Raw genomic sequence first — 14,079 nt, 5'->3', positions numbered from 1 at the left:
AACTTCTTACATAGTTCGTATACCAAGGACAAAGTTGAGAATAAATTTTGAGAAAAGACACTTTCAAAACCAAATAAACGTGTTTAAGTCAAACAAGTAAGGGACCATATGGTTGTCGCGAAAATCAGATGCAGACATACGCCATCTGATTGAGCATGAAAAGATATGGAGAACACAGAAATTTAAGGTGCTAAGGGCCATAGGGAGCGGAGCAAGGAAAGAGGAAACATTGAATGTCGGCAAAATTGGAGAAAATCAGGAATGACGGGAAAAGTTAATTTCTTGCAAACAGGGAAAGAAAGTCAACTAAAAGAAAGAAACTAAACATAACAAGGACATCAAGGACGAAGAAAGATCATAATCAGGGTTACCATCCGGACCGCAGTGTTGCCAGCTCTGCATAACATTGATATGGAAGATATAGCACAGTATAGCAATTCATGCACAAGGAAAAATATTAGTAACACAAAAGACAATTGAAAAGACTCTGTACACGTGCGTAAAAAGGTTTAACGATAGTTGTGAGTGAATAATGTACATGATGGAGGACAAATATAGACATGAAAGTGAAGGGGGTACACATGATAACACAGAAACGAAAGTGTTTGGGAGCATCGTTCCATGATGATGATGATGATCGTTCAGCACAGATACATTAGTGTTCTCCAGTATTAATGTGTGGCAACGGGAGAACTTTCTCCGCCTTCAGTCATTTGTTCATTACCAGTTTTCCTCTAGGCGATTTCAAAAGATGATACGCTTAGCGTTTTTCAAATGTGGCTACTCCAATGAACAGCCTGGACAGTTTGAAACACCTTCCGTATATTGCTTTGAAAAAGGACTCACAGAGGAATGCTGCAGAGACGTGTGTGACCAGCTTGCTTTTATCCGCTGTCTTCACGTCAACTGCAATTAAACTACAAATGGTGCGTACTGTTCTCTATTTTCCTCCATTTGTATTCACATGGGTGTAATATTCACTCACGACTACGTTAAACCTTTTTACGTACGTGTACAGAGTCTTTTCAATTGTCTTTTGTGTTACTAATATTTTTCCTTGTGCATGAATTGCTATACTGTGCTATATCTTCCATATCAATGTTATGCAGAGCTGGCAACACTGCGGTCCGGATGGCAACCCTGATTATGATCTTTCTTCGTCCTTGATGCCCTTGTTATGTTTACTTTCTTACTTTTGGTTGACTTTCTTTCCCTGTTTGCAAGAAATTACCTTTTCCCGTCATTCCTGACTTTCTCCAATTTTGCCGATATTCAATATTTCCTCTTTCCTTACTCCGCTCCCTATGGCCCTTAGCGCCTTAAATTTTTGTGTTCTCCATATCTTTTCATGCTCAATCAGATGGCGTATGTCTGCATCTGATTTTCGCGACAATCATATGGTCCCTTACTTGTCAGATTTTTCAGCCACCCTGTCAGACAGGAATATTTTAGAGGACGGCTCAAAAAATGATTCCTAAACGGCTCGACCATGATTACTGGTTGTACCTACCTATCTTCGCTATCATTTGTTCTATATATTTTAATTTAATGAAGTTTATATGTAATTTATTTTAGAGATAATACTTTTGACCATTGTTTTTGTTTTGGGAGCCAATTTATGAGCGGAATGTGTCGGCGATTGGTCTTTTGGTGACAAGGATAGAATATCTTACTGCTTGTGTTCCCACTTAACCAATTTGACACTTTAGCAACGATAAGAAAGTATAGTAGTTTAGGAAACCTTTTAATGTGGAATAAGTGATCTAAAAGTGATGAAAGCTCAGTTATAAGGTGAGAATTAATTGTAATATTATAATACTATGTAAATAATAAAAAAAAACATTATACTAATCTTGAGAAGTAAATTTTGAACAAGATAATCTTTCTATCATTATTATTTTGTAAGATTCACTATGTACACCTACATTTTAGGCTAAAGTAATACTACACTAATAATATACACTTCATGTTGGCGACTATTCAATTTTCTTGGCTGCTAAAATACTACTTTTTGTGGGTAGGGTTCGCGATGTGAAAGTTTCACCATCGAATACGAAATCATCATGGCTTGCTTCCACTAATTCGTCCATTTGAAGTGCCTTTCCAATTTTTTGTGAAATCACTGACGTAAATACTGCACTGACCACTTTAATACCTAACTCCCGTGCTACGTCAAAAGCTGTGCGAACCAACATTTTTCCAATCCCTCTTCCTCGGAAATCACGATCTACCATCAAAAACATCACTTCCAAAGTCTTATTAACACCATATTTACTAAATATATCAATGCGTCCGTCTATTTGGATCATGTGGTCCATAATTGCTTTTGCAGATTTATCGCTGCATTCCGTTTCCATAAATACTTCGAAAAAACTTTCCCCTGGCCCAGCGTTTGTTTGGACTTTGTTGAAGGACGCTCCAACGAGTTTTCTTGTTGCGTTGTCCACTGCAATCAACGAAACACCTTCTTCAATCACTTTTAGACTTAAGAGATCCATCTCCTTTTTTCCCTGCTCAGTTTCAGACAAGCGCACTGCTTTCGCAATAGTTTCATCAAAATTAAAAGACCTGTCCATCAGTTCCAGTGCATCTTGGAAACGGTCCTTGGTTAGCACTTGGATAGTGATGCCATTCTCGTTTCTCCACACTTGTTTGCTCAGCATGGTTCAGGGTCTGTAAATAGAAGGAGCAAACGCAAACTAAGTAGGGCATCTTGTGAAAAACATTTAGTTTTGAAAACTTTCAAATGCTAGTGAAGTAAATTTTTAGATATTAACACATGACACACTTAAGAAATTAAAAACTAGATTCATTAGACATCTAGCATAGTCTATTCATGACAAGCATGCCTCTAAAAATTCTAAACCATAATATCATTCACAACACATATCCTTATCTTTTATGGTATGTGAATTGAAAGCCAGAACAATATGTTTAAAGTATAAAATACGACAATCAAGAAAATGTTCTAACGTTTGAGTAAAAAAAGGTCTCATTAACGAATGCAAAATGTAAAAACTATTTATGTCATACATTTGATGAGCAGTCAACAATACCTAGAGACAACTCATTCGTGTCTATGTTGTTAGCATATGCGTCTTCGGACCGGATTCCACTTTAAACTATATGTCCACGTCTCATATAGAATCGGTGCTGAACAGGACGCTACATTCCAAATTAACCAAACAACCAACAATGTTTGGAGAAACGAATTTAAAAATGAAAAGATTAATTCTTTAAGACAATCTACGTTTATATTAATAGTAAAACAGAGCATTTTCTATTTGCATATACACCTCCAGCATGTTTAAAGGGCGGTGGGTAATTACACTAACCCACATTTCTGATCACTCTCGTACATTTTGGTGCTGATGGCTAGGTACGCAAACCACCTAAGTAATTTCCATATTTTTCCATAGATGCTATAAACAGTAAACTTAGAATAGCAAAGTATTTCTCTATTGAAAAACATTGCAAATAAAATAGTACAAATGTTCCACTCAAAATATCACTCGTCTTATATAGCCCCTCAAAGAGTTAAAAGATAACACTGTTCAGCAAATTTTGATCGAAAGTATGTAAATTCTTTGAAATTGCGATTTTTACATTCATTTAAGCATAATATGGAAGGAAATGATAATAGAAGAATTTTCTTAGCTCAGGTTGTGAAAAAAACGCCCTTGTACAACAGTAGCTGTATATATATAAATGTATTAATATTTATAGAACATTTAAGCAAAATCCTTGTAAAAACCTACATTTCACTTTTTTAAAAATCTATTTCACTGTGATGTGATATGCTGGGGAGTTAAGAAGTACCCTAACCTATAGCTTTCTATACCCTTATACTTACTTTTTCAAAATTGCGCAAATACCAGTTTCACAGCGATACAGAAAAAAGTAACCGCAGTCAAGTTAAACATTAACAATTCCGCAATAAAAATCAGTATTAACATCAAAACATGAAAAATATGTACAAATACCTTTTTGTGCAAGAACTACACTGCAATGTAGACAAAAGTTTCAAGTGATCCCTTGTACAGGATTATGTTTATTTTATTTTGAGCGTCTTCGCTTGGCTTGCCTTTTGTAGGTTACATCTGGAGCATCCCTTGCAATAGTCCAACAGTAGTCGGCCAATATGTTAGAACTCCACTTTCCCTCATATCTCTTCTCCATGGCTGCAATATCTTGATGGAAACGCTCACCATGTTCGTCACCATGCTCCACAATCTTCGGGAAAGAAGTCTAGATGTGAATGAAGAAAGTGGAGTTTCAGAGACATATTGCAACCAAGATTTTCGTAGCACAATAACAACTTTGCTACCAGTTGTTTGTAATTTGTTGCTCGGTGTCTTCCCAAGAACTGTGAACAAACACTGTTCAAGCTTTCCCACGCAGCTTTCTCCTCACCTTGGAGAATTTCGTCGAACTTGTGATCTTTGAATAGTTGCCTAATCTGTGGCCCTATGAAAACACTCTCTTTAACTTTGGCATCACTTAATCGAGGGAATTGTCCTCTTAGGTACTTATAGGCCTCATCCTCTTGGTTCATGCTCTTAACAAAACTTTTCATAAGACCTAATATAATATGTAGAGAGGGAAGCAAAATTCGGTTACGATCTACCAGTGGTTCATGCTGCACATTTTTCACTCCCGGTTGAAGAGTTTCTCTGGTACTCCAATCACTTTTGCGGTAATGAGATCCACGATCTCTACTGTCCCATTCACATATAAAGCAACAATACTTTGTATACCCTAACTGCATACCTAGCAACAGTGCTATTACTTTAAGGTCACCACAAATGAGCCACTGAAAATCGTAATATTTAATGGCTTGAAGTAAACGTTTCAAGTTTTCATAAGATTCCTTCATATGAACTGCGTAACCTACAAGAATTGAAGGAAATTCATTTCCAATATGTAAAAGCACTGCCTTTAAACTCACCTTGGATGAATCTATAAAGAGCCTCCACTCCGTAGGTTCGTAATTAATTTTAAGTGCCCTCATGAGACCATTTACATCTGTACGTACCACAAGTGTGTCTTCCATAGTAAAAAATGAAGTGAACATCTTTTCCCTATTCCGATACACTGAAATATTTACTTTTTCCTGCAATAAATTCCATTGCTTTAAGCGTGACGCTAAAATTTAGGCTTTGCTTTTCGAGAGGTCCAAGTCTCTGATTAGATCACTTAGTTCCTCTTGAGTAAGTCTATGTGGTTCACATGGAGGTTCTTCTACAACAAACGTAGGGTCCTTCGAAGTACTTGATTCAGGAGCTTCAACTTCTTGATCATCATCAGAAAAAAGATCGTATTGTTTAGGTGGGTCAGGAACAGGTAGTCCTTCTCCATGTGGAACAGGGCGCATTGCAGAAGGAATGTTAGGATAGATCAAGGCCCGCTTCTTCTTCGTGGAAATTCCCTTCTTGACGGAAGAAACCATACAAAAATAACAGTCTCTAATGTGGTCGCTTGGCTTCCTCCAAATCATGGGCACTGCAAAAGGCATTGAGCGCCCCTTCCCATTAATCCAATTTCTTAGATTGCTGGCACAAGTGTTACAATGTGGGGTGCCCAAGATTTATCTTGGTCTCCAATTTTACAACCAAAGTAATATTGATAGGCTTTTCTTATTAGTGGTGTTATAGTCTGCTTTTGTGAGGAAAATGTCACTTCCCCACACACGTAGCAGAAGCTATCCGCACTGTTTACACAATTTCGCAGCATTTTTGTTTATTGAAATCCTCAAAATGTCACTTGAAATAGTTCCGACAACTATTTAAAAATATACATTCGAAATACCAGTATTTTTGCGTACTTGTAGTTGTATTTTTATGTCCTGCACTACACAAACGTCACACCCAAAACGCTGATAACTGCACTAAACCTGTCTTTTCTAACAATAGCAGAACACTACTGAGATAAGGAACACAATGAAACCAAGCGTTTATATAGTTTCTCCAGTACTGCCGGATCAGTGTAACATTTTACCCCAAATGAAGCGAATATATTTATTTTTAAAGCGTTATTATTAGACATGCCTGTAAAACGAAAAGTAGAGCTAATATTCGAAAATAACTTTCAAATTCGTGATCAGCACCACAAAATCAATAAGAATTAGCTGATTTTGTTCAATTTACATTTTCGTTGTTGAACAGTGTAATATAACCTAATGAAAGTAGTACATAGTTTTCTTCTATTTTTCTAACAAATGTTGTAAAATAAAATAGGAACTTTCTAAAAAAAGAAGCTGAAATTTTATTAAAAACTTGCGACTTGGGGTAAGATGCCGCACATTGATCTGGAAATGGAATTTTATTCACACAAAATTCTCAAAATTGAAAATCAGAAAACTAAATGAATGTGTTCCCGATAAAGTGAATACGTTATTTGCATGAGATTTCTGTCGGCGACTCGACCCTTCGTTTTCCAGAACCGCGCAAGTCTTCCTTTATTGCTAATACTGGTGTCTAATCCGAATAGAAAACATGCTAAATTCAGTTTAAGAAATTCTAGGCAAATATAGGGCCGCGATGGCTCTATGGTAGAGCGTTCACCTCTGGTGCATGGGGTCCTTGGTTCGATCCCAGCTCGTGCCAAATGCACTTTGTGGTGGACAAACACAATTCCTCGGGATTTTCCCGTTTCCTCCCACTTTCTTCATTCCACCATTTTCATTCATTTCTCATCAATACTGTCTCCTTTCGCCTAGCCGGCATAATCGTTGGACGTAAAACTTCAAGATTTCATTTCGTTTTTTTCTAGGCAAATATAACTTTCAAAAACTGGTTTTGGGATTTGAATGTAGGATTTGTTGACACTATTCTCTGATGTTCCACAAATGTAGTGTTGCAGCAATTACACGTAATTAAATAATTCCATTATCCTATAACTTGATATATATCGATTTCATATAGTTCGGATCACACATTGATTCCAGCTTCTTTTGCTGAAAGAGTCGTTGAACTCAATGCTAATTTAAGTGCAACTGTTTTCTCTGACCACTACATCAAACACCGTATACTTCAAATGGTTCAAGCCAAAGTTTGCAGAAACATGATTCCATAGCTGTCACCATTCTCTACATATGAGAAATAATTTTGAGAGCTCTTGTTACGGACCTTTTTCCACATTGTTCTATTATAAATCTACTATGAAACTATCACGTTATCTGATCCTAGCATTGATTACCCGCTTCGCTGGGTTAAAATGAAAATTCAGATGCACAACTCCGTATCTCATGTGTTTAGTATCCGTGAAATATACTGTTTTCGTTTTTAGTGGCATCGATTTAAAGGGCATCGGAAAGATCACTGTTCATCTCAGAGACCCCTAAAACTATGGATTCGACACTAATATGAGTTAATTTTTGGTAAGTTTTATGTATTTCCCTTTCCCCCCTCCCCGAAGACGCAGGGCTGAATTTGGATTACACGGGATCGAAAGTGTCACTGTTCATGTCAGCGACCGCGAAAACTATGGATTCGAAACTAATATCAACCATGTTCGATCATTTATAAATATTCCTCCTCCTCCTTCCATCCCTAAGTTGCACCGTCAAAGTGATACGACAAAACCATTTCTGATCTGAACCTCATCTATGATGAAAATTTCACTGAGATCGGTCGGGTGGTTGAAGAGTGATGAAGTCAGAAAGACAGTTCCTTTGATTTTTATTTTTTACATTGTAAAACTCTGTCCCATATAGATTGTAGGTAGAGCGAGCTAATAAAATAAGTGTCTGGAATCGACTCCCACTACCGGCTTTTATTATAAAAATCACTAAATAACAGTATTTACAGAAATACTACAAAGTTATTCTCCTCTAAATTTGTTAGGTTAGAAACAGGTAGTCCTTGACCGGGAGGTCACAGACAGAATTTCCACAAAGCCCGGTGCCAGGCTAGGAGAGTGGCGAAGAGGTCCCCAAAGCTCCGTGGCAAGCAGTGAGGAGGTTAGTGGTCACAGAACCCCGTAGAAGGCTAAACAACTGGGTGTAGGATTCCCAACAGAGTTCCGTAGCAGACTAAGAAAGGTGAAAGGAAAAACCAAGAGTCCCGTAGCAGACTAGAGGCTTGGGGTTAGGTTACTCCTAATGTTCCGTTGCGAACAGTAGGAGGAACACCAGAGAACTGGTACAGGTCTGCTATCGGACATCAAATTTATAGGGCTCCTCGGACGGCGGTGGCGCTGCTCTTCCGTTGTCGACGTCTGCTTCGTGGGAGGAGCCAGAAGTCCGTTGTCTGTTGGTTGTAGTGCATCCACGTTGTGCGTAGTATCTTGATGTAAAACCATGTAGTAGTGTTTATAAACACAAGCGTAATATGTTGTTTGTACACAATACCACATGGAATATTACAAACAATATACACATGCATATATATATATATATCCCTCCTCCGCCTCTCCTAAGTCGCACCGTCAAAGTAAAACAATAAAAATCATCAGAGGCTCGAACCCCATCTATGCTAAAAATTTGATTGAGATCGATCGGGTGGTTCAAGAGTTGTTTTATTTATTCTTATATATATGCCCCTTCCCTCCCCTTCCCCTAAGTTCTATCGTCAAAGTGATATGATAAAAACCATCCCAGGACTGAACCTTATCTATGTTCAAAATTTTGGTTGAGATCGGTCGGATGGTTCAAGAGTAATAAAGTCACAAAAACAGTCACTTTCATTTTTATTTTTTTTTTACATATAATTATCTCCCCCACTCCTCCCCTAAGTTGTTTCGTCAAAGTGAAATGAAAAGATCCATCTGAGTCTCGAACCTCATCTATGTTGAAAATTTGGTCGAAATCGGTTTGGTGGTTCAAGAGTTATTAAGTTTTGTTTTTTTCTATTTTCCCCCTTCCTTCCCTTTCCGAAGTTCTACCGTCAAAGTGAATAGCTAAAAACACTCCCAGGCCAAAACTGCATCTACGTCAAAAATTTGGTCGAGATCGATCGGGCGGGTCAAGAGATTAAGAGTCACAAACCTAGTCACTTTCAATTTTATAATATAAATTTAACATCATTGATCACTTACCAACTTCTATACTACGGTTTATATAAACGCGGTAATATCAAATAACGGGTACGGGCAAATAGAAACTAGGATAATCCCCGAGGTTTAAAAATGAGTGCTAGGCTCTAACCAATGTCTTTACTTGTGTGAGACTATTGTAATTATTAAATTAAAGAAACAGGATTCTTTTCTAAGTCTCTCCAACCAGTAAATGATCTCGGCTGTATGTGGCATCAAAACAGGACAAAATTGCTCACTGACCCAAAACCGTAAAAATGTTATGCAATTTACAACTTAAAGAGGAGATTTCTAACCTATTTCTACTTACTTTAGTTAATGAGAATAAAACAATTATTGCTTCTTCCACTTTTGTAAAGAGATTTGATTGTCAGGATAGTTCCAGAGATTGAAACAAGCCACTGTGACATAAGGATTTACTTTTGTTATCCTTTAAGAAATTCTAAGGTCATACTTGTACTTTTTGAACAGTAATATTTTATAGAATCAAACTAAGAAGCCACAAGTCAAACTATAAAAAATAAAATAAAATAAAATAAAAGAATAAAAATAAAACGTACCTTATTTCATAAGAATTTAAGAGACGGAAACGTTTTCTGAAAGATGTTTGATGGTGTCTCTCTTCTAAAGAGAGAAGGACTATTACTTTTAATGTTGTTTTCAAAGAAACACATAAGGCTTTGCGTGACATTCCTTCGTTTGTTCGATGACAATTTTTAAATACGCGGAAGTAATCATATCCATAATTTACCAGAATTACAAAGCAAATACTGACGAATGGCGGTCACTGTTAACTCAAATGTCATTTTCCTTTCTTTTTTTTCTCATTTATCTCTCTGGCCATCTTAAATTAATTTCATCCTATAAACTAACTGCACGAAACTAAATGAGTATGTCAATAGAAGAACTGAAGTGGGATAAGCGATGAACCATGCTGAAACGCATCTTGTTTTTATTAAACTCACATACCTAATTAGTCTCCTGACACATTTTCTAACATCCTTTCCAATTAGTCTTATACCTGAATAATTATTAATCATTTTACATTATACGAGGGTCATTTCATAAATAAAGCACACTAACTTTTGTGACTTACACGTTTATTATTCAGAGAGGAATTCTTTGCAGGTCTTTAATATGATCTCCCTGCTTGGCAATGACGGAACTAACTTCAACATCCGGCTAGCTTCTGTATTAAAACAATGACGTCATCTTTGTGAAGCTGTCGAATGGTTCAGTTAACGGCTGCATTAAGCTCTTCCGAGCGTCTACCATACCTTGTTTCAACTTTGGAAACAGGTCCTATCTCGTGGACTCATGTCTGGACAGTAGGGAGCATGAGATAACATTTTTCAACAGTATTTACGAAGCTTTTGACGCATAGCATTAGCGGTGGGCAGGTGAGTGTTGTCGTAGAGAATCAGTAGACAACACTTGTCACAGCCAGATTGTATTCACTAGAAAGCGCACAAGCACACGTTCTGCTGCTTCAACTAACGAAATGTTTACCTCGATTTCATCATCCACTCCGCATTGCTGCTATAGTGTGCATTATATATGAAGTGACCCTCGTATTTATTTGGGAGATGGGCATGTGCGAGTTCGAGCGAGTTTTTATTGAAGCTCGACTCGAAACAGACAACTTTGAGCTCGACTCGAGAAATCGGCTTGAAAAATTTCCTCCAACTCGACTCGAAATTCTACTCAAACTAATTCTTCCATTATCATTCACTTGCCTTAATCATCTGTCTCCCTTAGCCTAAAGGGTCTAATCGTGGGACGTTAAACTAAAAGATTTAATTTCATTTAATTGAGTATTACAAGAATAATATGTGGAAAAGGAGCAAGAAAGAAAAGCACAAAACAGTTATTAGTTAAGAAAAGCTGCTTTCATTTTTTAAAAAAAGAATGTTATGTATTGTTTTCTATGCAACAAAAAACTAATTTCGGCATTTTAATATTACTAGCTGTAGCAATAACCGTACAGTTTGAATAACAATAAGCGAAAAGGTTTGTTCTATTTTGATAAATATAGTGTGCATTTTTTAATCAGACCTTCCCTATAATTTCGGTTGCTTGCTGATTGAAATTGGTCAAAGAAAAGAGAGTAAAAGGGGGAACGATTCCCGAAATTCAGGATTTCCTTATTCATATTGCACGATTTGAAAAAAAAAAATCCTGGTAAGTTTCGCTACGACTATTAGATTTTGACGCAATACAGCTGATATTTTCTTTGAGACTTCTTATCGTGTTCTCAAAGGGTTGACATCTTGAAGAATGAAAGGGCCAAATAACCCTACCCGAATTTAAAAATATGTGCGATGATAATTGTTTAGAAAAATATTCGGTTTTAAAGCAATATGGTGTATATTTTTCTTCATGTTTCCCAATCAACTTTACTGCATGGCGTTAAATTTCTTTCAGAACAAGGGAGTAAACCCAATATCCCCGTATTAAAAGTGTTCCCTGTTAAATATTGTGGACTGAATAAAATATGATGAGCTTATGGCCCGAGCTATCTTCACCCCAATATTCTGCATAGCGAGATTTATGCGTGTGGGATTTGCGGCGGCGAGATTTTTGTTCGTAGCGATACTGTATCATATATGTAATGTTCTTTTCACTGATGATTACATGGCAAGATAGAAGACTCATAAGAAACTTATACATGAACCAACAAGTAAGTGTTAGGATAGGGGAAGAACTGACGGAAGAGAGTGCAATTGGAAGGGGAGTTCGACAAGGATGCTGCCTCTCGCCAACACTATTTAATGTCTATCTAGAAGATATAGTGAAAAAGAGCCTACATGATGATGATGATGGCATTTCGGTAGGAGGTAGAATGATTAGATGCATAAGATTTGCAGACGATATGGCCCTTGTTGCAGAATCTGAAAAGAAAATTAATAAAATGTTAGAAAAAATGAGAAGGGGCTTTGAAGAATATGGGATGAAAATAAATGTTAGGAAGACAAAAGCCATGGTGATTGGAACGAAGGGGTCTGTGTCAAATATAGAAGTAGGAGGGGAGAAAATAGAACAAGTGAATAGTTTTCGATACCTGGGTAGTGTTGTTAGTAATGACATGAAATGCGAACGTGAAATAAAAGCAAGGATAGGAATGGCGAAAGAAGCCTTTAAAAGAAAGAAAAGTCTTTTTTGTGGGACCTTGAACAAAGAGTTGAGAAAAAGACTCATAAAATGCTTCGTGTGGACTGTTGTGCTGTATGGGGCGGAAACGTGGACATTGCGTAAGGGTGACGAAAATCGACTGGAAGCCTTCGAAATGTGGGTGTAGAGAAGAATGGAAAGAGTTAGTTGGGTCGAGCGGAAAACGAATGAGAGAGTGTTAGAAATGGTGGGTGAGAAAAGAACACTTTTAGATATTATTAGGAAGAGGAAGAGAAACTGGTTGGGACATTGCCTAAGAAGAGATTGTATCATGAGGGACGTCCTAGAGGGTATGGTGGCGGGAAAGAGAGGGAGGGGGCGAAAGAGAATACAATTAATGGATGATATTAAAACAGAAAGATCATACGCGAAGACGAAAAGGTTAGCGGAGGATCGTGGAGCATGGAAGCTTCTCAGCTGCGGCAAGTGACCTGCCAATAAAGGCAGAATATCTATGATGATGATGATGATGACATGGCTATGTGATTTGATTATATTGTTGTTTACCTTACACCCTTATTTTAATTATACGTATGCAGCTTGTATAAGCCTAAATAAGTACTTTTGTGAATTAATATGTTTTAACTTACTTTTTATGTTCGCCTTTACATCAGTGATTCTCAAACTTGTTACTGCGACCCACATTAAATAATAAAAAGTATTTTGTGGCCCACCTACTTTTATTAAAATGCATACTGACATTCTGCGTAATGGTGGTGTATTTCAAAGCAATTCAATTTTGTAAATCATATCTCTAATTCTAGTTCTATCAATAAGAGGCCGTACGACTAACATGAAATTTATTTGGAGATGTGAATACCCCGAGCAACCACGATTGTTACAAAGTAGACTTCGATTATTAAATTTTAATAAATAAACATTTAGTTGGTTTCTTTTATATCTATCGCAAATATATCATTTTCAAACTAAATTGCAATATAAATTTATGAGTTTAGTGGCCCTGTCAGTACGAGAATATCAATCGGTGACGATCGAGGAAGTGTAATAATGTAAATTCTTTCTCAGTAATTTTATCATATGAAATTGTACACAGGCGGAAAAGGTTAAAGTGTTGCCATAGAAAGGAACACAGATCTAACACTACTCCCGACCAATACCCTACTCAGCTCACCCACTATCTTTCCATTCTAACCCAGTAACTCTATTGACTGTATAATAGAACAGGGCTCTGAACTCTGAATAACCACTTTTCATCTCATTAACAAACGCTTCCAATTTTCGTTTTCTGAATAATACTTCCCACATATGATTCTGCATCAAAATAAAATTTTCACAATTAAAAGGAAACGCTTCTCGTGACCCACTAAGAAACGGTCCGCGACCCACACTTTGAGAAACACTGATTTACACCATTCTTTCTACCATTTAAAAATTAAAATAACACTGCTGTGTATGTATATCACAACATGAAAGATTGTAGACGAAATTAACCTACCTGTTTTGATGTTTACTGTGGCCAAGAACAGGAAGAGTTGTAGCAACTTAATGTTTCAGACAGTTCTCGACAGCCATCCAAATAATGATTAGCATTATGGAAATAAGCAGACGGTCAGGAAGTGGGTAGAATTTGCATCCAAGGAAACCAAGGAAACCAAGGAAACCTGTCATTCATTCATGCAAGTAAAATAAGTAAATAACAAAGACAGTAATTTTTCTCCTTCTAAAGATATTCATTGATAACAAAGAGGCAAGAATTGAACTGAAATCATTCTACTATAGGTATATAACACTACATGAAATGACTGTCATAAAATAGAGGGGTACTTCCGGTTGACGTGGAAGTGGAAATTTGGCATGATTGCAACTCTTTGGGATTAACCCCGCAGGAAATTGCCAAAAGTGAATATTTTTAAT

At 36.9% G+C, this 14,079-nt stretch overlaps 1 protein-coding gene across 2 annotated transcripts in view; it reads right to left on the bottom strand.

The window, feature by feature from the left end:
* Positions 1–1,255: 1,255 nt before the first annotated feature.
* Positions 1,256–14,079, bottom strand: part of LOC145669029 (arylalkylamine N-acetyltransferase 1-like) — a 45,956-nt gene continuing 33,132 nt past the window's right edge. The window contains exons 2-3 of one of the 2 annotated variants that reach the window (XM_081737376.1): positions 13,661–13,826; positions 1,256–2,673 (exon numbers count right to left, since the gene is read on the bottom strand). In XM_081737376.1, the coding sequence (XP_081593502.1) occupies positions 1,977–2,663 (687 nt within the window). In that variant the 5' untranslated portion in view covers positions 2,664–2,673; positions 13,661–13,826 and the 3' untranslated portion in view covers positions 1,256–1,976. The remainder of the gene's footprint in view (positions 2,674–13,660; positions 13,827–14,079) is intronic. The other variant, XM_081737377.1, reaches the window with a different exon arrangement.

The sequence above is a fragment of the Thermobia domestica genome, chromosome 13 (genome assembly GCF_964235325.1).
Source record: "Thermobia domestica chromosome 13, izTheDome1.hap1.1, whole genome shotgun sequence".
NCBI lineage: Eukaryota > Metazoa > Arthropoda > Insecta > Zygentoma > Lepismatidae > Thermobia > Thermobia domestica.
The sequence above is the reverse complement of the archived record's forward strand: the minus strand, read 5'-3'. Positions and strand labels throughout refer to the sequence as shown.